General features: G+C 66.3%; 5 protein-coding genes across 5 annotated transcripts; 1 reads left to right on the top strand and 4 right to left on the bottom strand.

Moving 5' to 3' along the window:
• Positions 1–200: 200 nt before the first annotated feature.
• Positions 201–2,312, bottom strand: CHLRE_08g358542v5 (uncharacterized protein). The gene is made up of 2 exons (XM_043064727.1): positions 1,801–2,312; positions 201–1,700 (listed from the first exon to the last, which is right to left on the bottom strand). Exons 1-2 carry the CDS (start codon positions 1,988–1,990, stop codon positions 1,375–1,377), a joined length of 516 nt encoding a protein of 171 aa, XP_042921728.1. The 5' UTR covers positions 1,991–2,312; the 3' UTR covers positions 201–1,374.
• Positions 2,313–2,440: 128 nt separating this feature from the next.
• Positions 2,441–7,272, bottom strand: CHLRE_08g358541v5 (uncharacterized protein). Its single transcript, XM_043064726.1, has 3 exons — positions 5,621–7,272; positions 3,859–5,533; positions 2,441–3,758 (listed from the first exon to the last, which is right to left on the bottom strand). The coding sequence occupies exons 1-3, from the start codon at positions 6,569–6,571 to the stop codon at positions 3,433–3,435; spliced, it is 2,952 nt and encodes a 983-aa protein (XP_042921727.1). The 5' UTR covers positions 6,572–7,272; the 3' UTR covers positions 2,441–3,432.
• A 1,064-nt stretch (positions 7,273–8,336) lies between these two features.
• CHLRE_08g358540v5 (uncharacterized protein) lies at positions 8,337–11,193 on the bottom strand. Its single transcript, XM_043064725.1, has 5 exons — positions 10,993–11,193; positions 10,752–10,877; positions 10,112–10,324; positions 9,717–9,846; positions 8,337–9,461 (listed from the first exon to the last, which is right to left on the bottom strand). The coding sequence occupies exons 1-5, from the start codon at positions 11,111–11,113 to the stop codon at positions 9,308–9,310; spliced, it is 744 nt and encodes a 247-aa protein (XP_042921726.1). The 5' UTR covers positions 11,114–11,193; the 3' UTR covers positions 8,337–9,307.
• Positions 11,194–12,722: 1,529 nt separating this feature from the next.
• On the top strand, positions 12,723–16,078 carry CHLRE_08g358539v5 (uncharacterized protein). The gene is made up of 5 exons (XM_043064724.1): positions 12,723–13,008; positions 13,292–13,449; positions 14,375–14,476; positions 14,741–14,836; positions 15,179–16,078. The coding sequence occupies exons 1-5, from the start codon at positions 12,939–12,941 to the stop codon at positions 15,272–15,274; spliced, it is 522 nt and encodes a 173-aa protein (XP_042921725.1). The 5' UTR covers positions 12,723–12,938; the 3' UTR covers positions 15,275–16,078.
• Positions 16,079–18,174: 2,096 nt separating this feature from the next.
• CHLRE_08g358538v5 (uncharacterized protein) lies at positions 18,175–25,681 on the bottom strand. Its single transcript, XM_043064723.1, has 14 exons — positions 25,125–25,681; positions 24,843–24,922; positions 24,249–24,325; positions 23,867–23,949; positions 23,421–23,528; positions 23,035–23,181; positions 22,583–22,681; positions 22,033–22,129; positions 21,626–21,685; positions 21,178–21,234; positions 20,718–20,880; positions 20,345–20,411; positions 19,980–20,132; positions 18,175–19,692 (listed from the first exon to the last, which is right to left on the bottom strand). The coding sequence occupies exons 1-14, from the start codon at positions 25,533–25,535 to the stop codon at positions 19,522–19,524; spliced, it is 1,773 nt and encodes a 590-aa protein (XP_042921724.1). The 5' UTR covers positions 25,536–25,681; the 3' UTR covers positions 18,175–19,521.
• Positions 25,682–25,725: the final 44 nt, after the last annotated feature.

Genomic DNA, 25,725 nt, shown 5'->3' with positions numbered 1-25,725 from the left:
TCAGCTGTCGATGGCGACTCCGGGGGCGAGGGCGGTCTTTCCCAGCTGGCTGGGCGCTCGGTGGACTAAGCCGAGCGGGCCTTAATTGAGCTAGCTACAGCGGCTGCGTGCGAGCGGCTGGTAACTGATGCCCCGTGGTTGAGTTTGGTTGCGTGAACGCGCTCCGCAGCCCGGCCCCAGGTGTTGAGTCTGAGGCAGCAGTCGGTTGATCACTCCGATGCTTTCACAAAGCTACGCACGATAGGTCGTGTGAGAGAGAGCAACACCGCAACACCGGGCCAGGGCCGGTGTTGCGGGACTAGGGAGCCACCGCCTCCAGCATGGGCGGCCCCCTGCCCGACACCCTACGCTCGCCTCCCAGCAGGGCAAGCCAACCGCCCGTCTACGAAACCTGGACCCCAAGCTCCCCTGAGCACACTCTTATAAAGCACCACGGCAAACAGACCCCCAACGCAGCTCCTCCTCAGCTCAGCGCCCGCATGACCAGCTGCCCAACGCCTCCCAACACGAGCCCATGAGCCTTCGCCCTGCGCAGTGCAGGCGAAGGTGACGCCAGAGCCAGAGAAACACCACCGTCACACGGCTACAACTAAACCACAGACGCCAAACCCCTAGCCACACATCGAGACGTAGTTCGCACAACCCACCCACAGCTCGCCAGTTCTCAACCGCTGGGGTAACTTCCCGCTCCCAAGTTCACACACTGTTAACCGCCTCATGACTCATACCCAGGCACTGGTTGCCGGTGAATGACACACGCCGGCAACGGCGCACGACAGCTGTCACGCCCCAGCCATGTTTTGCTCTAGGGCTGCCACCGGGGGCTGAAGTCCCCCCCACAAACATGTCCGGGGTTCTAACGACGGCATGGTTGTACGAGTGACCGGTGGCAGCACGCACAGCAAGGGCACGAGCACACGCACGCAGCCAACCGACGGCACGCATTAGGTCCCGTAGTTGGGCCTCACACATAACTTCGCACGCATATGGTCCCGCGGTTTGGGCCTGCACCCTACCTACTCCTGAACTAACATGCTCTGCCTAATCCCACCTGCCCCCACAGCCGTACGTTCGCTACTCCTACTAAATGCTGACACTCCTCAAGGCGCCGGCTGTCCCGGCCCTTCCGCTGGGGGCAATGCATGGCCATGGCGGCTCCTGGCTCCGCTCACTGCCTCCCATAGCCCAGTCCGCTGAATCGCCTCTGGCGTAGGTGCGGCAGGCTGACGCTCAAGGCCTGACCAAGCCGTGGTGGAGACAGGCTGCGAGCCGCTGCACAAAGCCCACTGCCCCCCCCAGCGCTCGCCCCCCTAGCCCTCTCCCTCGTGAACCTCTGAATAGCCCCCTGCCCGACCCTCCTCACTCCCCGCCAACCTAGTCTGCGAGCAACCGACGCGCCTCCGCCAGCGTCAGCTGCTGCTCCTCGCCGTCACTCCACTGCACGCGGAAGTACCGCGGCCGCGCCAGCGCGCCCAGGTACTCCAGCACTCCGTCCGGTCCCTCCTCAGCCCTGCGCACGCGCCGCCCCCCCAGATCGGAGGCGGTCTCGTCAAGCCGCCGGGTGCGGGCTCGGGGGAACAGCAGGCGGCCCAGCTCCTCGCTCTCAGCCGCCGCGGCCGGCACACCGCGCCGCTCGCGGCGGCCGGCGGCCCCGTACTGGGGCGCTGCGGCCGCGGCGCCAGCCTCTCCAGCCGCCGTGCCTGCCAGCCCAGCGGCCGCGATGCCGCGCAAGCGTGCGCTGGCCACCATCGAGCTCCCCGTTGTTCCACACCCGGGCCCGCGACTCGGGGACAGACGCGCCGTGGATGAGGGCGCGGGCGATTAGGCGCGGGTCCTGCGCATAGGGGCTGTTGATGTCGGCGCACGCCGCCTGCTCCTCAGTGTAGCCGTGCGCGTCCACCATGAACCTGGCCCGCCCGGCGCGCTCGCCGTCGTACTGTTGCCGCCCGGTCTGACTCCACGAGGGAATGGGGCGCGCCGGCCGCAGCATTGCTGCCGCCGAAGGCGCTTTGGCGACGGCCACTCGCTAGGGCCAGAGGGCGGACGGTCGACTGCTCGTCAGCTGTCGATGGCGACTCCGGGGGCGAGGGCGGTCTTTCCCAGCTGGCTGGGCGCTCGGTGGACTAAGCCGAGCGGGCCTTAATTGAGCTAGCTACAGCGGCTGCGTGCGAGCGGCTGGTAACTGATGCCCCGTGGTTGAGTTTGGTTGCGTGAACGCGCTCCGCAGCCCGGCCCCAGGTGTTGAGTCTGAGGCAGCAGTCGGTTGATCACTCCGATGCTTTCACAAAGCTACGCACGATAGGTCGTGTGAGAGAGAGCAACACCGCAACACCGGGCCAGGGCCGGTGTTGCGGGACTAGGGAGCCACCGCCTCCAGCATGGGCGGCCCCCTGCCCGACACCCTACGCTCGCCTCCCAGCAGGGCAAGCCAACCGCCCGTCTACGAAACCTGGACCCCAAGCTCCCCTGAGCACACTCTTATAAAGCACCACGGCAAACAGACCCCCAACGCAGCTCCTCCTCAGCTCAGCGCCCGCATGACCAGCTGCCCAACGCCTCCCAACACGAGCCCATGAGCCTTCGCCCTGCGCAGTGCAGGCGAAGGTGACGCCAGAGCCAGAGAAACACCACCGTCACACGGCTACAACTAAACCACAGACGCCAAACCCCTAGCCACACATCGAGACGTAGTTCGCACAACCCACCCACAGCTCGCCAGTTCTCAACCGCTGGGGTAACTTCCCGCTCCCAAGTTCACACACTGTTAACCGCCTCATGACTCATACCCAGGCACTGGTTGCCGGTGAATGACACACGCCGGCAACGGCGCACGACAGCTGTCACGCCCCAGCCATGTTTTGCTCTAGGGCTGCCACCGGGGGCTGAAGTCCCCCCCACAAACATGTCCGGGGTTCTAACGACGGCATGGTTGTACGAGTGACCGGTGGCAGCACGCACAGCAAGGGCACGAGCACACGCACGCAGCCAACCGACGGCACGCATTAGGTCCCGTAGTTGGGCCTCACACATAACTTCGCACGCATATGGTCCCGCGGTTTGGGCCTGCACCCTACCTACTCCTGAACTAACATGCTCTGCCTAATCCCACCTGCCCCCACAGCCGTACGTTCGCTACTCCTACTAAATGCTGACACTCCTCAAGGCGCCGGCTGTCCCGGCCCTTCCGCTGGGGGCAATGCATGGCCATGGCGGCTCCTGGCTCCGCTCACTGCCTCCCATAGCCCAGTCCGCTGAATCGCCTCTGGCGTAGGTGCGGCAGGCTGACGCTCAAGGCCTGACCAAGCCGTGGTGGAGACAGGCTGCGAGCCGCTGCACAAAGCCCACTGCCCCCCCCAGCGCTCGCCCCCCTAGCCCTCTCCCTCGTGAACCTCTGAATAGCCCCCTGCCCGACCCTCCTCACTCCCCGCCAACCTAGTCTGCGAGCAACCGACGCGCCTCCGCCAGCGTCAGCTGCTGCTCCTCGCCGTCACTCCACTGCACGCGGAAGTACCGCGGCCGCGCCAGCGCGCCCAGGTACTCCAGCACTCCGTCCGGTCCCTCCTCAGCCCTGCGCACGCGCCGCCCCCCCAGATCGGAGGCGGTCTCGTCAAGCCGCCGGGTGCGGGCTCGGGGGAACAGCAGGCGGCCCAGCTCCTCGCTCTCAGCCGCCGCGGCCGGCACACCGCGCCGCTCGCGGCGGCCGGCGGCCCCGTACTGGGGCGCTGCGGCCGCGGCGCCAGCCTCTCCAGCCGCCGTGCCTGCCAGCCCAGCGGCCGCGATGCCGCGCAAGCGTGCGCTGGCCACCATCGAGCTCCCCGTTGTTCCACACCCGGGCCCGCGACTCGGGGACAGACGCGCCGTGGATGAGGGCGCGGGCGATTAGGCGCGGGTCCTGCGCATAGGGGCTGTTGATGTCGGCGCACGCCGCCTGCTCCTCAGTGTAGCCGTGCGCGTCCACCATGAACCTGGCCCGCCCGGCGCGCTCGCCGTCGTACTGTTGCCGCCCGGTCTGACTCCACGAGGGAATGGGGCGCGCCGGCCGCAGCATTGCTGCCGCCGAAGGCCAGGCGGCGCCTGCACTGCTGAGCGGGGCCCCGTTGACGGGTGTCGCCGCCGCAAGATGGGCAGCAGCCATGCCCATGCGTGCCACTCCGCCACGGCCGCCAGCTAGAGCCACCGGTGGGGCCCCAGCTGCGGCCGCCGGGGGCGCAGCCGCGGCGGCGGCGTGGTCCAGCTGCGCCAGCAGGTGCGGCTGCCACGCCGGCAGGGGCATCGGCCACAGAGGGCAGCCGCCGGCGCTCGCCGGCGCCGAGCTTGAGCTGGACGAAGACGCCATGTTGACGACAGAGACCGGTGGCTGGGGCGCGGCAGCGTCGGGCCCAGGCCCGGCGGCGGCTGCCGGCGGGGCAGGGGCGTCAGCGGCGGCAGCAGCGGCGGGCACGGCGGCGGCTGGTGTTGCGGCTGCAGCCGGCGCGGGGGGCCCGAGCGCGGCGTGGAGGCGCTGAAGGTGCGCGAGGGCGGCAGCGCGGACCCTGGCCAGCTGAACCTTGTCGTCGGCGGGCGTGGCGGCAGCGGGCGCGGCGGCGGCAGGCGCAGCGGCGGCAGGTGCAGCGGCGGGGGGCGCGGCCGCGGCAGGCGCAGCGGCGGCAGGTGTGATGGCCGCTGCGGCGGCCACGGCGGCCTCGTGACGACGGAGGCGCGCCGCCAACCTCGCCACGCACCGGGCTCGCAAGCTGCCCAGGTGGGGGAAGAAGTCGGCCCCGGCGGCTGGCGGGGCAGCTGCAACGGCCGGTGAAGGCCCGGGGTGCACGTGCAGGTGGATGTGCTGCGACGCAGACGGCTGCTGGCTGCGCGCGGAGTGCATGGACTCGCTGCCGGGGCGAGCGGAGGCGGAGGTGGTGCAGTGGGAGCTGCCGGAGCGGCCGGAGGAGCTCGAGGCCGCTGAGGCCGACGGCCGGCTGCTGGCGGCGAGGTTGAGCAGGTGCCGCCGCCGCGCGCGGTCCAGGCGCGGCGGGGAGGCCGCCGGCGCCAGCCCTCCCAATGCCAGACCACCGGTGGGGCCACCGCCCAGCATCTCGTGCACGGTGACGGCCGTCTCAGTCAGCAACGCTGCCGCGCGGCCTGCTGGCGGCGGCGGCCTGGGGTGGCCGGTGTCACGACGGGACCGGGCGAGGGCAGCCTGCAGCTCCTCTTCTTCCTCGTAGGCGGGGTTGTTGCACACGCGCCGCCCGTTGTTGGCGCCGGCCGGGGACAGCTCGGTGAGCTCGCGCGCAGCGGCCTGCCGGCGGCCGGAGGCGGTGTCCGCGGTCGAGGAGGTCTCCGACGCGCTGTCAGAGGGCCGGTAGGAGCTGGCGCTGGACCCCGTGGCATCGGAGGCCCAAGTGCACCCACGGCGGCGGAGGACATCCGGAACGCCCAGGGCCAGGAAGGCCCCTTGCAGCCCGACCCCCGCCGCGGGCGTGGCACGCACGCTGCGGGGGGCAGCCGGCGCGCCGAAAGCCCTGCGTAACGCTTGGTCGAAGTTGCTGGCGGACTGCGCGCGGCCAGGGTGGCGGGGAGGCAGGCCGGCGACGGAGGCCGAGGGGCCGGCGGCGGCAGCAGCAACGGCGCCGCAGGCGACTCCGGCAGCGGCGGGCGGCCGCGCGGGGGCGGCGAAGGCGGCTCCGGCAGCGGCGGTGGGTGCGGCAGCAGCAGCGGCGCCGTAGGCGGCTCCAGCGGCGGCGAGCGGCTGCGCGGGGGCGGCGAAGGCGGGTGCGGCGGCGGCGACGGGCGCAGCAGCAGCAGCGGCGCCGTAGGCGGCTCCGGCAGCGGCGGGCGGCTGCGCGGGGGCGGCGAAGGCGGGTGCGGCGGCGGCGACGGGCGCAGTAACAGCAGCGCCGCCGTGGGCGGCCCCGGCGGCAGCGAGCGGCTGCGCGGGGGCGGCGAAGGCGGGTGCGGCGGCGGCGCCGGGCGCAGTAACAGCAGCGCCGCCGTGGGCGGCCCTGGCGGCGGCGGGCGGCTGCGCGGGGGCGGCGAAGGCGGGTGCGGCGGCGGCGACGGGTGCGGCAGCAGCAGCGGCGCCGTGGGCGGCTCCAGCGGCGGCGAGCGGCTGCGCGGGGGCGGCGGCGGCGGGTGCGGCGGCGGCGACGGGTGCGGCAGCAGCAGCGGCGCCGTAGGCGGCTCCAGCGGCGGCGGGCGGCTGCGCGGGGGCGGCGAAGGCGAGTGCGGCGGCGGCGGCGGGTGCGGCAGCAGCAGCGACGCCGTAGGCGGCTCCAGCGGCGGCGGGCGGCTGCGCGGGGGCGGCGAAGGCGGGTGCGGCGGCGGCGACGGGCGCAGCAGCAGCAGCGACGCCGTAGGCGGCTCCGGCAGCGGCAGGGGGCGCAAGGATGGCGGCGGGGGCGGGAGCGGCAGCAGCGGCGGCGCGCGCTGCGGCGGCTTCTGGTGCCCCGGCGGCCACCCACCGCGCGGGGCCGTGAGCCTGGACGCGCTCAGCGGCAGACGGGCCCGCCGCCGCAGGGGCGGTGGCGCGCTCCTGCACGCGAAGGCTGCGGCGTAGGCTTCGGCCCTGGTCCGACTGGGGTGGCGAGGTCATGCCTGACCCCGTGATGGTGGCGCTCGGCTGGTTAGCTCAGAGCTGGCTGGCGGGCTGCGCCGGGTCGGCGAGCACTGCAGCGGGAGGGTGCCGGAGGCGACAGGGGCGTGGGCCCGGAGTCAGCCTCGGTGCGGGTAAGTGCGGAGCGCGGTGTGCAAGCACGAAGCGCGTTCGGCCTTCCGGCAGGGCAGCCCAACCGACTGGCCAGTCAGGTCCCAGTCGTTGTGCAGAACAAGCAAGCAAGATTGGCCGCTGTTGCTGACACACAAATGGGCTCCCAGTTCACCAGAAGTGCACCCAAGCTCGCAAGTAACTCAGCTGTGAATCACTTAGCGAGTGTCGAGGATGCGAAATCGCCAGTCCGCTCCCCCACGACCGCTGTGAAGCGAATCGCGAGGTTGCGGTGTTGCTGAAGGCGCTTTGGCGACGGCCACTCGCTAGGGCCAGAGGGCGGACGGTCGACTGCTCGTCAGCTGTCGATGGCGACTCCGGGGGCGAGGGCGGTCTTTCCCAGCTGGCTGGGCGCTCGGTGGACTAAGCCGAGCGGGCCTTAATTGAGCTAGCTACAGCGGCTGCGTGCGAGCGGCTGGTAACTGATGCCCCGTGGTTGAGTTTGGTTGCGTGAACGCGCTCCGCAGCCCGGCCCCAGGTGTTGAGTCTGAGGCAGCAGTCGGTTGATCACTCCGATGCTTTCACAAAGCTACGCACGATAGGTCGTGTGAGAGAGAGCAACACCGCAACACCGGGCCAGGGCCGGTGTTGCGGGACTAGGGAGCCACCGCCTCCAGCATGGGCGGCCCCCTGCCCGACACCCTACGCTCGCCTCCCAGCAGGGCAAGCCAACCGCCCGTCTACGAAACCTGGACCCCAAGCTCCCCTGAGCACACACTTATAAAGCACCACGGCAAACAGACCCCCAACGCAGCTCCTCCTCAGCTCAGCGCCCGCATGACCAGCTGCCCAACGCCTACAACACGAGCCCACGAGCCTTCGCCCTGCGCAGTGCAGGCGAAGGTGACGCCAGAGCCAGAGAGACACCACCGTCACACGGCTACAATTAAACCACAGACGCCAAACCTCTAGCCACACACCGGGACGTAGTTCGCACAACCCACCCACAGCTCGTCAGTTCTCAACCGCTGGGGTAACTTCCCGCTCCTAAGTTCACACGCTGTTACCCGCCTCATGACTCATACTCAGGCACTGGTTGCCGGTGAATGACACACGCCGGCAACGGCGCACGACACATCCACACACATGCTGCTACACATGCAACGCAGCCGCACACACAGGACCAGCTCACAGCGGCCTATCCCAAATGCCATCACATTGCCAGCACAAGACAGGCAAAACCAAGAGCGCGCGCTCATGCATTCGTGCTAGCCGCAGTTAACCGCAGCAGGACCCCCGCCGCCATCACCACCGTGGCGGCCGGCGGCAGGTAGGGCCGCCACGCACGGGCGGCTGTCGCCATCTCCGGGACTGTCGCACGGTGTCGCAGTGCGGCGGCCCCACATGCCGCTACTGCCAGCTGTGTACCGTGCGCCGCTTGCTGCCGCCCTCTTCCGCGCGGGCCTTTGCACCGCTGACCGCTGCCGGCCCATGCACACCTGTGCAGTGCAAGTGCGCGGCGCATGGCACGATGGCGATGGGCGCCGCGCGGTAATGCTGCTGCCTGCTGGGGCACCGCTGCAGCCGCATGCACCCCGTGTGGTGCGCCCAGGGGGACGACGGCTCGAGATTGGCTTGTGACCTGCACATAGCGTACTGGGGCGTGTTACACCTCGACACCAGTATAGCCAAGTCAGGGCCTCTGCCCCCACGGCTACGGTGCTCCTCTCCCTGCCGTTCACGCAAACGTGACAAAACGGCAGACTCATACAGTGAATGAATATTCTCACGTCGTATAGCACATGCATCGCCATGTTAAGCGCGGCGGGCTGACCTCACACACTACCGGCGTCACGGCGTGCGCTGCGCCGCTGCACCCCGCTCACGCAAGTCACGCCCACCAAAGCATGTTCGTGACCAGTCTAGTTGCTACCTGATGGCGACCTACTTCTTCAGCCACAGCACGCTCCATTCCACCCAACTCCCACACACGTACCACGGCCCGGGCCAAACGGTAAAAAAACGCCTGGGTGTGATCCAAAACTGTTGACAGGCTCGCGTGTGTGCACTGCTGCCGGCCTCAAACAAAAAGCCATCCTGATTATGTTAAGCGTCCACCAACGTTTCAGTGTGTTGTGTCAATACGTCGTCATAGTCGAGTCATCTTCTCACAAGAGTCAGTCACTAAGTGGGCCGACTCGCAGCCCCTGTTCTTCCGTCATACCCCTCACTCTCAAGTTAGTTACCTGTTGCAAGCATCGCTGGCTGTAGCCACAGGCTCTGGCCGCTGGCACACCTACGCCTACGCCTACGCCTGTCAGACTTGTGCGCTAGCCAGTCGCCTGTCTCACAAGCTGGGAGCTGCGAGCTGTGAGCTGTGAGCTGTGAGCCCCAGGCGGTGCCAGTCAAACTCGCCAGACAGACAGACAGCGACACCGCAGCGGTACCGCGCCAGTTGCCGGCCCCGCCGCTTCCGCCAACTCCAACCCAGCCCTAGTAATCGCCGCAGTCGCGGCCCTTGCCGCCTCCGCCTCCGCCGCCTCCGCCTCATCCACAGCGGCGCACACAAGTCACATCGCCCCCATGCACAGCACCCTGCCCGCCCTCGCCTCCCGGCCCGGGGGCTTAGGCGAAGCCCTTGCCCTTGCCCTTGCCGCCCGCCACCGGCTCGCCCAGCAGCTCCTCCTGCGTGAGCTGCGCCCCGCGGCCGCTGCTGCCGCTGTCCTTGGGCGTCAGCTCGTCGCGGCGCCGCAGGATGTAGGCCTGCAGCTCGCGGAAGCTGCAGGGAGGAGGGGGGAGAGAGGGGGGAGTGAAGCGGCATCGAGGTGCGGTCACAATGAGTTTCTACACGGCTCAAAAAGGCTCTCGCACCACCCTCCACCTGGACCTCATCCCCTCGCGCCTGCGCAACACCCACATCCCCATGCCCCTCCCTCCCGCCCCAACCCCTCGTGCCCACCCCTCCGCTACCCCCCCCCCCCCCACACACACACAGACCTCTCCCCCAGCCCTCCCATCGCTCCCCCGCACCCACTTGTCCAGCGCGCGCATCTCGATCTTGGACCCGTCCCGCAGCACCACCACCATGTCTCCCCAGGCGCCGATGCCGCGCGGGATGGAGCGCACCTCCTTCACCTCCTGGTAGGCGGCGTCCAACTGCTCGTCTGGGGGGAGGGGGAGGGGGAAACAGGGGGAGGGGGAAAGAGGGGTAGAGGAGGTTTGGGTTTGGGTTTGGGGGTAGAGCGGGCTTGGTGAGGGTGTGGAGGGGGTCACAGGGGGGATTGGTGGGTGTTTCAAGGGCAGGGCAATGGCCCGAGAACGGGAGAGCGGCATGGACGCTGATGCACCACTGCAACCCAACCCCCCGGCCCGTGCCCCCGGCCCCCCACACGCACTTCTTCCCCACGCACGCACGCACTCCCCACTCACTCTTCCAGGGCGCGGTGGTCTTGACGCTGATGCGCTTGTCGGTGAAGCGGTAGTTGACGAACAGGCCGCGGCCCAGGGCGGCGATGGTGAGCGGGATCCAGAACAGGGTGGTCCCCAGCGCCAGGTTGACTGCCAGGTCGCCGCGGTGGGGCGGCCCCTCGTAGTGCAGCTTCTCATCGCTGTAGTCGTACACCGCCTTCTCCACAACCTTCTCTGTGGGGTTTGGGGGGGAACAGCGCGGCAGGGCGGGAGAGGGGGAGGGTTGGGGGGAAGGAAGGGGCGGGCAGGCAGGCAGGCAGGCAGGCAGGTAGGGGTGATGGGCACTACTGTATGGGGACAGCAGGTGCTGCCTGTCCAGCTGACGCGGCAATGCGCTGAGTGTCTCTCTGTGCGTGTGTGTATGTGGGCGTGTGTGTGGCACCAGCCCCGACCTGTCAGGTCCCGGAGGCGGGGCGCCCAAATGGGACACCCACGCAGCACCGCGCAGACACAGACACCGGCGCATACCCTCCCTCGCAAACCACCTAGCGCCATTTGCACAGCTGTCTGACCCAGCAATCCAGTCCCTTGCCCGAAAGGCGGGCGTGGCCTTGAGCGAGCCAATAAGCATCCGCAAAATCATCCAGAGGCTCTGACTCACTCTTCTTGGGGGTGGGGGCGTCCTCCACCACTGGCCGCTTGGGGGCAGCCTTCACACCCTCGCCATAGGGAGTCGCGCCCTTGGCCGTGCGCAGCTTTGCTAGACGCTTCTCCAACTCGGCATCCTCTACAGAAACAATGCATTTGTGCACAAGGAATGATCAGCTCGAGTTACCGGCAGCGACGGGGGCCTCGGGACCGCGAGTGGCCCAAATCGACGGACCATTGTCGACAACACGCACCGTCATCAGCGCTGGCGCGAACAACTAGACGGCTACGACCGCGGATGTTCACAGGGGCGGCGACACGCTGCGCGACGGAGCGCTGGGCGCCTGCGACGCATGTCCGCTGCTGAAGCATCATTTTGTTTGTGTGGCTTCGCTAGGAAGTTGTCGTGAACAAATGCTTACAAGAAGAGTCAAGTCTTTCTAAGGTGATGCAACTGCGAGCGTTTATAGGGATGGACCAGTCCGAAAACTGCTTGCTGAGCCACACGACCGAATGCGGCCGGATTGAGGTAGCCTCGAGCTCCTGCCACCCCTGGTGCGCCGCCTCCTTCCTCTTCACTTAATTTATCAATTGTTATGTCTAGGTCATTCGCTTTAGCAGGCTACCGAGGACCTCCGGTCGTGCCTGGCATCCATCCCCCTGGCTCCCCCCGGGCTCCCCACTGCTCCCCCAAGCTCCTCCTTCCCCTCCCCCTTACACACGCACACCACCGCTTGCAAAGCCCCGCCAAACCAGCATGTAGCATATCACTGTATGTGGAGCCTAAGTGCCTGTGTCTCTAGGAGAACACCGTGTCTGCGCTGGCACCGGTGCTGCAAGCATCCACAAGCGTGTTGACGGCGCTCACTGGATGTGGTCAGAAGAACAGGAGGAGGCAGGGTTTACAGGCTAATCAATGCAGGACAAGTCTCCTCTCATGCAACATAAGGATGCGGATTACAATTGAAGGGACAGCCCGACAAGCGGGGGCACGCCGTACCCACGCCGCGAAGGGCCATCTGCGACCCAGAGAAACAACACCCGCCCCCTGGTTGGCTGCCGACCTTCATAGTGTTACGCACATGAGTCGAAGCCAAGCCGAAGCCCGCCAAAGCCCCACCGCCACGTAACACCCCTCATCTCGTTTAGGTCTTTTGGCGGCAGCACCAACGCACAACAAGGCGCGACAGGCCAGAGGTCTGCCGACATCCCCATCAAACGCAAGCACCACACATTTTCTCGTCGGCGTCACAGACGCGCAATGTCTTGGCCCGGAGGCCCATGTCCGGAAACGTCGGTGCCTAGGCACCACAAAGGGAAACCGAGCTGGAAACTGACCAAACCACCAGTACACCACAACACCTCGCCACAAGCACACCGCCCTCCACCCGCCCCACCAGCGAACTAGACCGACCCACCAAACAGGCACGCGCGCGCCCGGAGGCGAACAGGCGCACCAGCCGCCCGGGCGCCCGGGCAACAGCCGCCCGGGCACTCACAACCCGACACCCGGGACTACCCGACCAGCGTCATCTGCTGCCTAACGGTCCCTGAACCGCCATGCTACGAACGGCACCCGCAACCTAACTATCTGCTGAGCCAGCAAGGCCGCCGGTGGAGACGACGGCGGGCCAGGCGGCACGAGGAGAGGCGCCGAGGAGCACCACAGAACATCGAAGCTTGCGCCGGGCCACGAGCGACCACCATAAGGCCTACACAGACGCGCTTGCTCCGGTCCGCCCGTGCCTGAGCATCCAGGGGTCGGCACGCGACGCAGTAATGCAACAGTGTTCCACCACTGGGTAGAGGGTGTTAAGCAGTAAATATGTCAGGGGAGGAAAGTACTGAGAAAAGGTTACCCCTGGATGGGGATCGGCTCTGACGGGGTGCCGGCAGGGATACGCGGGATGCCTGCCGGGCTTCCAAACGCTTCGAGAAGCCGCAGACGGCGCTCCAGACCGCATTTTGCTACACGCATAACCGCCAATACACAATAATCGCTTCAAATCTTGTTGGCATCACAGCGCACGCCAGACTGCTGCTCGTGCTGGCCAAGCGACTCGCTCGTCAACAGGTTCTTGCCCGCTTGTGCTGCTTTAGTTGTTATCCTACGATCAGACGTGTAAATAAAATACGAATTCAGTATCAACTGTTAACGAAGGGCGCTTGAGGGCACATCCAGCTCGCTCGACCGGAAAGGATGGCCGCTTGGGGACAGGGCGACCCACGTTGGCTGGTAGAGCACAGGGATGACGGCAAGAATGTGAACGGTGAGTCTGGGCGTGGCTCAGATGGAAGGATTGCTCCAAATTCGCTCTGCCAAAGGCTGTGTCTTTCACACGCATGGACTCGTGTATTCATGGCTCACATGCAATACAATATAATGCTGGGGGCAGTCCCCCAACAGCGCGCGCTGCGGTGCCCGCGCAAGCACTGCGCGCTATTGTACCCGCGACCAGCTACCCACGACCGACAACCAGAAACACCCCTTGTCAGCTCCTGTGCGCTCCCGCGTCCCGCTAACTTCCCCTTTCAACCAAAACCCGCCTTCAGGCTGGCATTGGGAGGAGAAGGACCGCAAGGAGTGGACCAAGGCGCGGCTTGCCGAGCTGTTCTCTGGGCAGGTGCTGTTCAGTGCGCCCGAGGGCGGCGCGGAGGAGGGGCAGCCGGCGGAGCTGCGGGTGGAGCGGCTCAAGGACCTGACCGGAGATGTGAGGCCCAGGGGGGGGGGACGAGGGGGAAAGGGGAGGGGAGGGAGGGGAGGGCGGGGGGGGGGGCATGGCGGGGGTGAGAGGGAATGGAGGGGATTGGACGGAAGGAGGGAGGGGAATGGTTGAGGGGGGTGGTGGTGACGAGGGTGGGTGGGTTGGGCGCAGGGAAGAGGGCGAGTGGGGTTGGGACTGAGTGGAGGCTCTGAAGGAGAGAGGAGGAAGCAGACGAGGGAGTGCGTGTGAATGGAGGGTGGGCTGGGGGTGCGAGGAGGTCCTTGCTTGGGATGAATAGTGGAGGGGTGTGCGTGCACTGGCGGGGGTGAAGCCGTGCAGGCTCGGGCGCGGGAACGGGTTGAGGGGTAAGGCACACGCGGCAGCGGCTACCGCGGCGGAGGCCAGCGGCAGGTTGTGCTTGCCGCCGCCGGCGAGAGCGGCCCTGGCTACATGGAGACTGACTGCGTAGCGGGGCAGTCGCATGCTGGGCATGGCGCTGTGCGGATGGTGTGTGTGTGTGTGTGTGTGTGTGTGTGTGTATATAGTGGGGGTACCGGGGTGGTCAGGAGCGGGGGGAGCTCAGGCACAGGCTGGGGGGTGGACAGCTGTGAGGGTGCTGGTGCTGGTGCTGGTGCTGGTGCTGGTGCTGGTGCTGGTGCTGGTGCTGGTGCTGGTGCTGGTGCTGGTGCTGGTGCTGGTGCTGGTGCTGGTGCTGGTGCTGGTGCTGGTGGGGGGGGGGCCTTGTGGTAGCGGGCTCATATGCGTGCGGCCTCACGCATGAGCCCCCGGTGTCATGGTGATGGGACTCTTTTGCTGGGCTCGTGCACATCCCCCCTTGGGGTTGGCAATGGTGTATCCTTGGATGGGGATGAACTACCCCAGTATCCTACCCCACCCCCACCCACCCCCACCCACCCCCACCCACCCTCAGGCCTCCATCACCACCCGCAAGGGCAACAAGCGCTTCGCCGTGTTCGATCTCACGGTCAGCCTGGCCTGGGAGGGCCGCCTGGCGGGGGAGGGAGGCGCCACGGTGAGCATGGGCACCGGGAGGGGTGGGGTCTTGTCAGTTGGGAGCAGGGGTGTGTGGTGCATGCGGTATTGCGGCTGAGGGGCCAAGGCGCTGCTGCGTGTGGCGGACCGCCGCGGCCGGGGAGGCCCAGGCGGCGGAGGGGGCGGCCCTGGGGTTACCCCTCACACCCACGCACGCACACAACCCACCCCACACCACTTACCCACACCTATCTGGGCCCCCGCTCGCCTCTCGCCTCTCCCTCCCGCCTCCCCCCGCCTCCAGGCCCGCGGTGAGATCCGTGTGGAGGAGGTGCACTCCACGGGGGACGAGGACGACTACGTGTACAGCGCCACGGCGGACGGCAGCGGGCCGGCGCAGGTGGGGAGGATAGGCAGGAGGGGGGAGGGAGGGAGGGAGGAGGGAGTGACATGCCCGAGCCCCAGGAAATAGGTCGCAGTTGTCAAGGAGTCATCGTCCAGGCAGAGGAGGGCGAGGGAGAGGAGGGCGAGGGAGGGGTGAGGGAGTAGGGGGGTTGGGTTTACTGCGCCCACGAGCACTAGGCGGGGCCCCGCAGGAACTGCGGGTAGCGTGGACTGTCAGCGACAATACCGGCACATGTTCATCATCGCGATTGTAGGTTTGACTAGAATGCTTGGATCCCCCCACCCCAAACACCCACCGCCACTCCCCACACACCCATACACGCACGCACCTCCACAGGACAAGCTCAAGGCCCTGGCGGCCAGTGCGGCGGTGCGGGCGGCGGTGTTCGCCACCCTCGCCCAGGTCATTGGCGAGCTGAAGGACCAGGCGTGAGTGGGGGAGGGAGGGGCGTGGAGGAGATCGTGGGAGAGAGGAGGAGATAGAGGGACAGATAGAGGGAGTGAGGAGGGGGGAGGAGGCCGGCAGGGGGCGGAGCGGTGACAGATGGGCGGTTCCCAGGGTGCCACCTGGGCTGTGTGCACAAGGAAGGCAAAGCGCAGAGACAGTGCTATGTGTGTGTATGTGTGTATGTGTGTATGTGTGTGTATGAGCGGGCCCACGGGTTCGCGTGTAGCCCTGGGTCTGCCAGCGAGGTGGGTTTGGGTTTGCGTGTGCGTGTGGGCGGGATGTGGTGTTTCGGTGCGCTGCGGTTAACAAAGAGGCAGAGACAAGGAGAGCGTGTGAGCGAGCTTTACGTTGATATGGCAATGACGATGACGGATTCGGTGCGTGGGGTGCATGTGGTGTCGGGCCGCTTGCTAGGGCAGGAGCTGTCGCACCCGAGGGATGTCGAGCGAGGGTTAGGCAGGCATTAAAAGAAACAGGAGACAGGTCAGTAACAGCGGTTGCTAAGACGCAAAAACGCGCAGTTGTGTGTGTGTGTGTGTGTGTGTGTGTGTATATATGCGTGTGTGTGCGTGCAGCTGCGGTACTAGCGCCAATCCACTGGTGTGCGGCTGTGCATGTCCAGTTGGAGGCGAGCGAACTAGAAGGAGTGTTTGAGGCAGGCGCAGGTACCAGTCAGGAGGAGGTGGAGGAGGCGGAGGGTGAAGGCTGCACCGGTGTGTGTGGGCATGGTGTGGGCCGCACAGGCCTGGAGCACTGGGTCACTTTGGGGGCCCAGATTGTTTTGAACCAGCCATGTTACGCATTCAAATCCAGGTGCCAGTCACCAAATCACGATGTCACGTACGACACACAAGCGTGCAGGCGCACAAATGATCCGCCTTGGGAACACATGTTGACCGACCAGCATGTGGACAACAGGTTCATGCGCACCACTGCACCCGTGTGCTGATAAGTATCCGATAGACGGGTCATCGTGCAAGGGCTTATTCCCATGTTACTTGGTACACCATATACGATATGTGCTGACACGTTCACCCATGCAAAAACCGGTCGGCACTGGCCTGATCCGGGCCAGCTCCCCAGGCATCGCCGAACTGCCCACAAGCCGCTCCCCAAACTGTCCCGCCAGCTGTAGTTCGCACCCACACGCACATACCGTACCTTCACGCAATCACCGCGCACCCCCCTGATAATTTTAATTATTTTCGCACGGCGCACCCCCAGTTGGGGCTGTTTCACACTTCCGCGCACCCAAGACATGCGCATTTCAAACGCAGTGCAGACGCCTTGTAACTGGGAACCCACCATACGTCTCCTCGCCGCGCCTCAGTTGCCGTTAGCCTCTAGCGATATGGATATGGATATAAAGCACAGGTGCCGAAACTCGGTATGGCCAGGCCCTCACAGGGAGGTAGTTGTGGGTCCACAAGCAACATGTCGAGGGCCGTTCGACGCCATGTAGGACGCTTCGCTCATACTCACGGGAGCAAGGCCTACTTGCCCGCGGCACTGTGAGGGAAGGCTGCTGCTGTCGAGGCAGGCGGCTTACCGCTGAGGTTTGGTGGAGGGCAGACGCCTCTCTGGCGTCATGCTAGCTTGCGAACACGGTAACCGGCGGCCCCTTTTGGAACCAATTATGCAAACTGTCGGCAGCAGGGCGCCCAGGCCCCTGAGGCAGCGCCCCGCCCATACCCACTCGCTACACACTACTGCAGTCCCCACACCAGCGGCTGACCCACCCTCTCGGTGTCCGCCAGGGTTGCCTAGTACGCGACCCTCTCTCCATAATACGCGTATTAATACAGCGTACTAGGATTCCTAGTACAGTACGGTAAAATACGGTGCATAATACGCTGGGCCAGGAAATCCGGGGGGGAAGCCGACGCAAACACGGCACGCGTGCCCGCACCATGCCCGAATCGGTGTGAATTTGGATTTGCGCAGTCATAGTCGTCTAGCGGAATTTCCTTCAACTTATTATGCTCATATTGTTGTAAGAGAACACAGCTGCAGTGCGGAGAGCAGCCATGGTTCGCAAACTTCGACGGACATCCTTTCCAGCACCCCTCGCGCCCCTCGCCCAGCCACGGCGCTGCCACGGCCCACCCCGCTGGTTTCCCCAGCACAACGTATTTTCCCGACGTACTAGCCGACGAGGGCAGCGTACAGTACGTAGTACAGTACGTAGTACATAGTACGCGTACTACGAACTAGGCAACCCTGGTGTCCGCACCGAGCACCAAGGGGTAACGGAGAGTCGGAGACTGGGGCGACCGCGCTGCGTGCGCAAGGTGCGAGAGTGCAGCTTGGCACGCCAGCTGCGCCGAAGCGTGCCGGCATGCATGAGGCTTGGATGGGTGGGCCTGAAGTTGAGGAGCGGTGCGCACCCGAGCGTTTGCGGGAGGGCCGGGGGGGGGGGCGGGGGGTGACACGCGGATGACGCGGGCCCACTGGGCCCGCAAGCAACGCGAGCAGATGCTGAAGGCCTTCACGCTCTTCCCACGTCAGGCTCTCCCCTAATTAAAGCTTACGAGCCACTACCGCACCTAGTTTAGCCTTGCGTCTTGCATTCGCATTCACTAGCAAGCACTTCGCTAGCCTGGTGGTTAAGCTCCCCTTTTGGCCTTAAAATCAGGACGCACCACTGCCGCTAGCAAGACAGTCCATGGTGTGCAGGTGCCGCTGCGCGTTTAAGGTAAGCTCACGCAATGGAGGGCAGTGACAGTGGGCCGGCCCGGCGCCTCCCGGCGCGGCGCCTTGGCCTCCGTCACTGCCCTCCATTGCGTGAGCTTTACAACGCGCCGCGGCAACTGTATGCTGTGAACTGTCTTTCTAGCGGCAGTGGTGCGTCCTGATTGGATTGGAGGCACACACAGACTGCAACATGCCTGTCATTGTTACATGCGGGCGGGCGTGTGCGCGACTGGAGTACCGCCGCTGTTCACCGCTCTCGCTCAAGTCCATTAGGTTGTTTTGCGACCGCCATCCATATAACCGAGATAACGACTGCATTGTGGCTTTCGACCACTTGCCGTGCCGGTCGCCATCCGTCCGTTCCCGCACCGCGCTCGACGTCCTCTCTCGCTCTCAACAACACACTAGGCTCTCTCCCCACTCGTGGGCCAGGGTCCTGGACCCTGGAACCCCCTCGCTCGTGCAGTCGCACTCTCTCTATATCTCTCCACGCAGACCTCTCAGACTGTGTATGGCACACAAGCGGCAGCGCTGCATCCGCTGTGCAAACCCGCAGCGGCTGTGCTCCCACCTCAAGTGAGTTGCCGTGTCAACCCTACCGTATTTCTGTATTGCTTCATTCAACACCTCTATCTGTGGAACCTATTGCGCCCCTTCGAAGCACCACCCACCAGCCAAACCCAAACACACACACGCACAAGCCCACATGCAAGTCGAGAGCCGCCTCCCAACACCTGCCTACGCCACACCCTGACGCCTCAACGCCTTCCACGACACCGCACCGGCCCTCTCGGCCGCCGCAGCACACATTCCTTGCGTCGCCGCCGCCGCCACTGCGCTCTCTTCCTCGCCAGACCACCATGCAAAACATGAGCTGCTACACACACACACACACGCCTGTGGGCCCCGACGACGACATCGACACGACGACGATCGAAACAACACACAAACACACCCTGCCGCGCCTTGGATAGTGGCCAGTAAAATACACAAACAACACCAAAACTTGTGCGTGTGTGCAAAAGGTGACATGTTGCTGTACGTGCTGGGTAACGCGTGCACACACGCATACACACACACAACACAGCACGTTGCCCGTAGCGGTGGGCCCTCTCGGCCGCGCTCGGCCAGACGCTGCAGCCTCCGCTCCCAAGCAGTTGGGTCCCTGCTGCCCCTCCACTCCGGCCTTTGGGCTACTCCGTCTGATTGTCGGCGGCGGGATGCGCACCAACGCCCCCATATCCCCACTCCAGCTGCGCTCCTCTCAATCCCGCGCTCCTGGTCTGCGTTCCTGAGCCCTCTCCTTTGGGAGTGTCGTGCGTCCCGCAATGCCGCCCAGTGTGTGGGCCCGCCGCCGTGCCGCTGCATTTTTTCGCCGAGGTCCGCCGAACAGCTGCAGCGGCCACTTCGCCGCGATGCGCAGCTACAGCAGCCCAACCTCCTCTAGTAACCTAGGTTCGCTCTCCCCTTGACCATTTAGCGTACACACGATTTATAGCTCGCTAGCGTCACCAGCTTCCAGCCACACCAAACTACTTTTACTTGGTGTTGCTGGTGCTGAACGCCTTCTCCACCACCTCCACCACCGCCATGTCGGCGCCGCTCGAGTTGGCGGACACGAAGGCGGCGGCGTCGCTGGCCACGTCCGCGGCGGCGCGGGCGGCGGCGGCGGCGGAGCGCGCGGCGGCGTCCACTGCGTCCTTGCGCTCCTGCGGGATTCAGGCGGTGATGGTGGTGGTAGGTGGGCAGGGGGTTAGTGTGGTGGCAGTTGGCGGGGTGTCGTGTCGCACGGTCGCGGTTTGAGTTAATGGCAGTTGGCGGGCGCAGTCAACCTCTCCATCTCCCACACACCGCCCAGGTTCCCACAGCGCCGCCCCAAGCCCCTCCCCAACATCTGCACCCAACCAACCCATACCCGGCCCCTGCAGCCCAGCCACCCGCATACCTCCCCCCCGCCCCCTCCCAGCCCCTCTCCCCCCGCCCCCGCTTCTCCCACCTTGAGCGACATTGTGTCTGGGTAGTAGCCGCCTCCCAGTGTGGGCGCCAGTCCCGACAGCATCACCACCAGGCCGGGGATGCCCAGCTGCAGCAGGCTGGCGCGAGCCTGGTTGGAGCTCTTCCAGAACAGCGTCAGGCCAAACACAATCAGCTGCGGGGGGAGTCGGGGAAGCGAGCGGGAGGGAGGGGAGGGAGGGATCACGGGTGGGGAGGCAGGATGTCGGGGAGGAGGTGTGGTGTGGTGCGCAGTGCCCCCGGCCGTGTCAAACCCCTGTGGCCCCAAGGCGCCCGCCAACGCTCCCCGTCGGACCCTCATTTTTCCTTCCCCTCCCCCCCCACTTCCCCCCTCCCCTCCGCCCGCACCTGCGGCAGCGACAGGCGTGTGGACAGGAAGCCGTGCCAGTGGAAGTCACTGAGGCTGAAGAACGCCCTGTGGGGGGGGGTGAGTGGCCGCGCGTGTGAGCGGGTGTGAGGGGGGGGGGGAGGTGGGGGGGGGGGGAGCGCATGGAGGCCACACTCCATAGAGCTCTGCTCGGAGACTCCCTTCCGCCCGTGCCCACTCCTTCCATAACGCCCCCCACTGGACCCTGCTGTCCGCACGTTGCGACGACAGCGGACCGCTTCATTTCCTCAACTCTAGCTCACTCCCACACCTGCCCCCACACCTGCCCCCATACTTGCCCCCGTATTCGCCCCCGTATTTGCCCCCTGTCCCCTTGCCCCCGCCTCCCCCCACCTGAAGAACTCCCGGATCTGCGGCAGGTTGAGCTTGAGCAGCACGTCCATGCCAAAGGTGAAGAAGGCGCGCTGCCGCACGCGCTCCAGCGGCCAGGTGGCGGCCCACACGGCGGCGGCCATGGACTCCGCCTCCGCCTCGCTGGAGGGGCGCAGCGGGGCGCCTGGGCAGGGAGTGGGAGAGGGGTGGGAGAGGAGGGGGACAGGAGGGGGAGGCAGTCAGTTTGAGGCCCAGCCGACCGAGACTCAGAACCCGTCCGGCCAGCCCACGCTGGGGTGTAGCCGCCCATGATAGAAGGACAGTGATTTGCGAGTTTGCATGCCGTCAAACACGCGGCGCATGGGAGCTGGTGCGGCTGGTGCACACGCAGCTGCTCCTGCCCTACCCGCTGTCCTGCCTCATCCCTCCCTCATCCCTCCCTCTTCCCTCTCATGGGCCCCTCCCGCTCCTGCCCACTCACCTGACTCGCTGGCCTTGTCGGCGGGGCGACTGAGCTGATCCACAATGGTGTCGGCAACTGCGGGGCGGGCACAGGGGTGGCGAGGGGCGCGCGTGGTGAGCCAGGGGTGTTGACACAAGGGGTTGGGTTTGCAGGATCGGACTTGCAGGTTTGGGCGGGCGGTGGCTGGAGACGCCACGGCCTGGGGCACATCCGCACACCGCCGCCGTCCCTGTTGCCCCTCCCCCACCAGCCCCTCCCCCACCATGCCTCACCGCCGGGGCCCCCACCCCACACGCTGCTGCCCTGCCCCCACTCGCTTTCTCCACATGAACGGCTACCACCTCCCTGCATCCCATTTCGTCCCCCTGCCTCCCCCGCCCCCTCCCCCTCCTCCTCCCGCCCTGCCCTCCTCACCCGTGGGCGCCGCGCCCTTGTCCCCCCTCCCCTGCCCCCCTGACCCCCTCACCCGTGGGCGCCGCGCCCATCATGCGGCTGATCATGAAGCCCGTGGAGGGATGCACCATGCCTGGGGGAAAGAGGGGGAAGAGGGGAGGGAGGGACAGCAGGTGAGACAGTGTGTGTGTGTGTGTGTGTGTGTGTGTGTGTGTGTGTGTGTGTGTGTGTGTGTGTGTGTGTGTATGCGAGAGTCCCTGTGTGCTGGACTTGACAGGCAGAACGGCTTTGTCTGTCCCCCTGTGATGGTCCGTCCGCCCATTGCACCCTCTTCCATGCACGGCCTCCTGTCATAACTGCGCGCCTCTCCCCCTCCAGTCCCCCGCTCCCCCCCTTCCTCCGTCCTCCTCCTTCCCCTCCTTCCCCTTCCTCCGTCCTCCTTCTCCCTCCCCCCCCCCCGCTCCCCCCCTCCCTCCTCACCGGCTGTGCCGCCAATGGCCAGCACGCGCTGTGGGTGTTTGGGCAGCACGCCGCCCATGGGGATGAGGCAGTACTCCTCCTCCAGCACGTTGGTCACCTGGGAGGGGGTGCAGGGGGTGCGGGGGTGGGAGGAGGGGAGGGGCGCGGAGTGTTGGGGCAGGCGTGCCAGGCAGTACCGGTTCAGAGGCCGCCTGGCCCCCTCAGCTTCATTGACCTGCTCTTTTCTGCCCCTCCTCTCCCACTTCCAAAAACGCAATTTCGCCAACCCATCGCCATTCCCTTCCCTCCCCTGCACTTCAGGGACGCCGCGCTGACCCCCGCTCCCTTCCCCTCCCTCACGAATGCAACCCCCTCCCTCTACCATCCTACTTCCCTCATCCTCCTCCCCCGCGCTCTTTGCGCTGGCCGTGTCTTGGTTTAGTCGCGTTTGGACCACGCGACCCCCCTCCCAGCCCCCCAGCCCCCCGCCTGCCCCCACCCCCTCCCCTCCAACCCCCACACACGCCCCCCCCCCCCACCCCCTGCCACCCCCCCACCCCTCCCCGCCCACCTTGATCCCCAGGTGCTGCAGCCGCGCCTGCAGGCGGTCCTTGAGCTCGGGGAAGTCCACCGCGGGCCGCGACACCAGGCTGGTCTCCTCCAGGAACACCTGTAAGTGAGCAGTGGTGGACACACGGCGTGTGTGTGAGACAGACGGCGATGACTGCTCGAGGGATGATGCCGAACACACCTCAGACCCATGGGTGAAGCCGGGTAAACGCCTGCACGCCCTGCAACCCCCACAGCCCCACCTAGACGCCTCCCACCTGGTCATTTCGCGCCCGTTCTGCATACATTGTCTCCCCTCGCCAGGCCCCCGCCCCTGCCCCTCCCGCCCACCCTCCCTCGCTTGCTCCCACCCTGCGCCCATGTGCTTTCCCCACCCGCTTGCCCCAAACCCCTCCCTCCCTTGTCCCCTCCCTCCCCCTTCCGTCCCCACTCCCCCGCCCATCTCCAGCTCACCAGGTTCTTGGTGAAGGGCATGGCGTACAGGAAGGTGGGCAGCGCGGTGTTGGCTGCGCGCATGGCCTCCAGCCCCGGCGCCTGCGTGTGGTCGTCGCGCCAGTCCATGAACAGCATGGTGTCCAGCGCAAACGGGTGAGACTCAACCTGCCATGGGGGGGGGTGAGGGTGGGTGGTAAGGAGAGTAAAGATGGGGGCGAGAGAGGAGTGGGGGCAGGAAGATGCATGTACATAGGCTGCGTGTGTACACGCCACCCATCCTAGCCCCCATCGCCAGGCCCCTGCCCCTGCCCCCACCCCTCCCTAGCATCCCTCCCTTTGCCTCCACCCCTTCACTCCCCCTCACTTCCCCTCACTTCCCCTCACTTCCCCCCCTCACTCCTCACCTCCGCCACAATGCCGTACGCGCCCTGGAAGCCCGGGTCGAACTTCTTGTCGTACTGCACCAGGCGGCGCGAGTGGCCGGTGGCGTCCAGGACCAGGCTGCCGCGGATCTGTGCAGGGCGGGGCCACAATGTGTGTGTGTGTGTGTGTGTGTGTGTGTTACTGCGATTGTGTGAAACACGTGAGTGAGAGACACATGCTTGTGTGCATCTGACTTGTTACGCCCCCTGCAGAGCCCAGCTCTGGCCGGGTGCACCCCAGGCGCATGCGGCCCAGCCGACCAGACGGCCAGCCCAGGAGCCCAGTGGCCCTGTCCGGCAGCTCCCCGCAGCCCCGCACCCCCGGCGCCGCCACTCCTAGTACAGCCCTCCATCACAACCCCCAATGTCCCACATGCCCCCCATCCCGACGACCTCCGCCAGCCGCCCCCCCCAGCCCCCGGCCCCACCTCGCGGCCGTCCGCCAGCTTGACGGCGCTGCAGCCGCCGCCGTGACTCACGCCCGACACCTTGGCGTCAAGGAACGTCACGCCTACATGAGTGCGCGCGTGCGTGCGTGGGGGTTGCATACATGATAAGTGAAGGAAATGGTAGACGGGGGGGCGGGTGGTGGGGCGAGGCCGGTGGGATGAGGTTGAGAGTGGGGTCAGGGGCAGGGGCAGAGGGGGACAGAGGGAGCTTTGTGCGTGTGACTTGGCATTTTACACGAACATGCGCCCGCCCGCCCACGGCCACACACCGCCCTCCCACTCACCCAACCCCTCAGCCCGCCAGCCCCTAAGCCCGCCCTCCCACCCTCAGTCGCCCCAGGCCACCCACCCACCCACCCACCCGAGGCGACGCAGCGCTCCAGCAGGATGCGCTTCAGCTTGGGCCGGTCCACGCGGCCGAAGGGGCGGTTCAGGAACCTGGGGGTGTGGAAGGAGGGAGGGGGCGAGGGTGGGTGGGGCAGGCGTAAGGGAGGGGGGGGAGCATGCGTGGGGCCCGGCTGAGAGCGGTTTGTGGGTGGCGACTGAGCTGGGAGACTGTGCGTGTTGCGTGTGTAAGACTGAGGTGGCAGGCGTGGCACGTGGAAGACCTGGCACTTGCAGTGGCGCTGGCCTGGCGCGGTGGGGGGCGTCCACTGCATGACAGCCGCTGCCGGACGGGCGGGTCGGCCAGCCACCGTCCGTGGCGCATTGGTGCCGCTGCCGCTGCCGCTGCCGCTGCCACTGCCGCCGCCGCAACCCCTGTCAGGCTCTGGCTGCTGACTGCCACACACTGCCTCCGCGGCAGCCCTGAATTCCCCGCAGCTCCCTGCCCACAACCCCACATGCCTCCCCACCTCGCCTCACATACAGACGCGCCAGGCACGCGCGCGGTGCTCACACGCAAACCCCACCCCTGTCGTCCCCGCACCCCAACCCCACACACGCAAGCGCTCACTTCTCGCCGTCGGCCTCGCTGTTGAGCCAGACCTTGGCCTTGGGCCAGATGACGTGCAGGCAGTCCTCCAGCCCCATCGCCTGGCCAGGTGGCAACGAACAGGTGGTTGTAGAGGTAGAGGGAGCTTCAGTTTAACGTGACACAACAGTATATTAATTCGCGCCGCGTGACTGTGCGCGCGGCGAAGCGGTGGGCGCGTTTTGGGGCCGACTGCGATTGACATGCCCGCTGGCACCCGACGCGTGTTCAACAACCAACGGCCCCCTGGCGCGCCCGGCGCACCTGGAACTCATCGAGCCAGACACCATAGTTGTTGGGCCAGTGGGCCAGCGGCTCGGGGTCGACAACGCAAACTGAGAAGCCCGCGGCAGCGACGCGGGAGGCCACCGCGACACCAGCCGGGCCCGCGCCAGCCACCACCAGGTCAACATAGTCTACCTCGTTTAAGTCATGCGGCTGAAGCCTAACGGTCTCAGAGGTGGGCCATTTCTCGGTCTCGCGGTAGAAGTGCCCAACGGGGCCAGGCGGAATAGGATACGGCCCGGACGGAAATGCGTCCTTCTGACCAGCTGCAGCAGTGCATATGCGCCTCTGCAGCTGCTGGGGACGGGACACAACGCGACTGATTGGAGACACAGTCGCGCTGCGGCCCGAGCGCAGGGCCACAGGTCGGTTTCCAGCTTTAAGCATCATCTTGGCAGAATGTAGGTAATGCGCTGGTAAGAGGCGGCTTGTGGAGTGAAGGATAGTCAGCAAGTTTGGCGAGTGGTCCCCAAGTGGTCGCGGCTAAACTACGTCAATTGGCAATCCAGACGCCGTATGTAAACAACTGAAGGCAGACTTGCCACAAAAGTAGGGCCGGATTGTTTGGGCAAGGGCTCTC

The sequence above is a fragment of the Chlamydomonas reinhardtii genome, chromosome 8, assembly GCF_000002595.2.
Source record: "Chlamydomonas reinhardtii strain CC-503 cw92 mt+ chromosome 8, whole genome shotgun sequence".
In the NCBI taxonomy this organism is placed as follows: Eukaryota; Viridiplantae; Chlorophyta; class Chlorophyceae; order Chlamydomonadales; family Chlamydomonadaceae; genus Chlamydomonas; species Chlamydomonas reinhardtii.
The sequence above is the reverse complement of the archived record's forward strand: the minus strand, read 5'-3'. Positions and strand labels throughout refer to the sequence as shown.

Coding starts and splice junctions, on each gene's coding strand:
- CHLRE_08g358542v5 (XM_043064727.1), bottom strand. CDS start 1,990: ATGCTGCGGCCGGCGCGCCCCATTCCCTCGTGGAGTCAGACCGGGCGG. Junction 1,701..1,800: donor CGCCCGCGCCCTCATCCACG/GCGCGTCTGTCC, acceptor CTGGGCTGGCAG/GCACGGCGGCTGGAGAGGCT.
- CHLRE_08g358541v5 (XM_043064726.1), bottom strand. CDS start 6,571: ATGACCTCGCCACCCCAGTCGGACCAGGGCCGAAGCCTACGCCGCAGC. Junction 5,534..5,620: donor GGCCGCCCGCCGCTGCCGGA/GTCGCCTGCGGC, acceptor GGCCGCGCGCAG/TCCGCCAGCAACTTCGACCA. Junction 3,759..3,858: donor CGCCCGCGCCCTCATCCACG/GCGCGTCTGTCC, acceptor CTGGGCTGGCAG/GCACGGCGGCTGGAGAGGCT.
- CHLRE_08g358540v5 (XM_043064725.1), bottom strand. CDS start 11,113: ATGATGCTTCAGCAGCGGACATGCGTCGCAGGCGCCCAGCGCTCCGTC. Junction 10,878..10,992: donor TCGCGCCAGCGCTGATGACG/GTGCGTGTTGTC, acceptor TTGTTTCTGTAG/AGGATGCCGAGTTGGAGAAG. Junction 9,847..10,111: donor GACCACCGCGCCCTGGAAGA/GTGAGTGGGGAG, acceptor CCCTCCCCCCAG/ACGAGCAGTTGGACGCCGCC.
- CHLRE_08g358539v5 (XM_043064724.1), top strand. CDS start 12,939: ATGGCCGCTTGGGGACAGGGCGACCCACGTTGGCTGGTAGAGCACAGG. Junction 13,009..13,291: donor TGACGGCAAGAATGTGAACG/GTGAGTCTGGGC, acceptor ACCCGCCTTCAG/GCTGGCATTGGGAGGAGAAG. Junction 14,477..14,740: donor CGGGGGAGGGAGGCGCCACG/GTGAGCATGGGC, acceptor CCCCGCCTCCAG/GCCCGCGGTGAGATCCGTGT.
- CHLRE_08g358538v5 (XM_043064723.1), bottom strand. CDS start 25,535: ATGATGCTTAAAGCTGGAAACCGACCTGTGGCCCTGCGCTCGGGCCGC. Junction 24,923..25,124: donor TCTGGCTCGATGAGTTCCAG/GTGCGCCGGGCG, acceptor CCACCTGGCCAG/GCGATGGGGCTGGAGGACTG. Junction 20,133..20,344: donor CACGCCTGTCGCTGCCGCAG/GTGCGGGCGGAG, acceptor CTCCCCCCGCAG/CTGATTGTGTTTGGCCTGAC.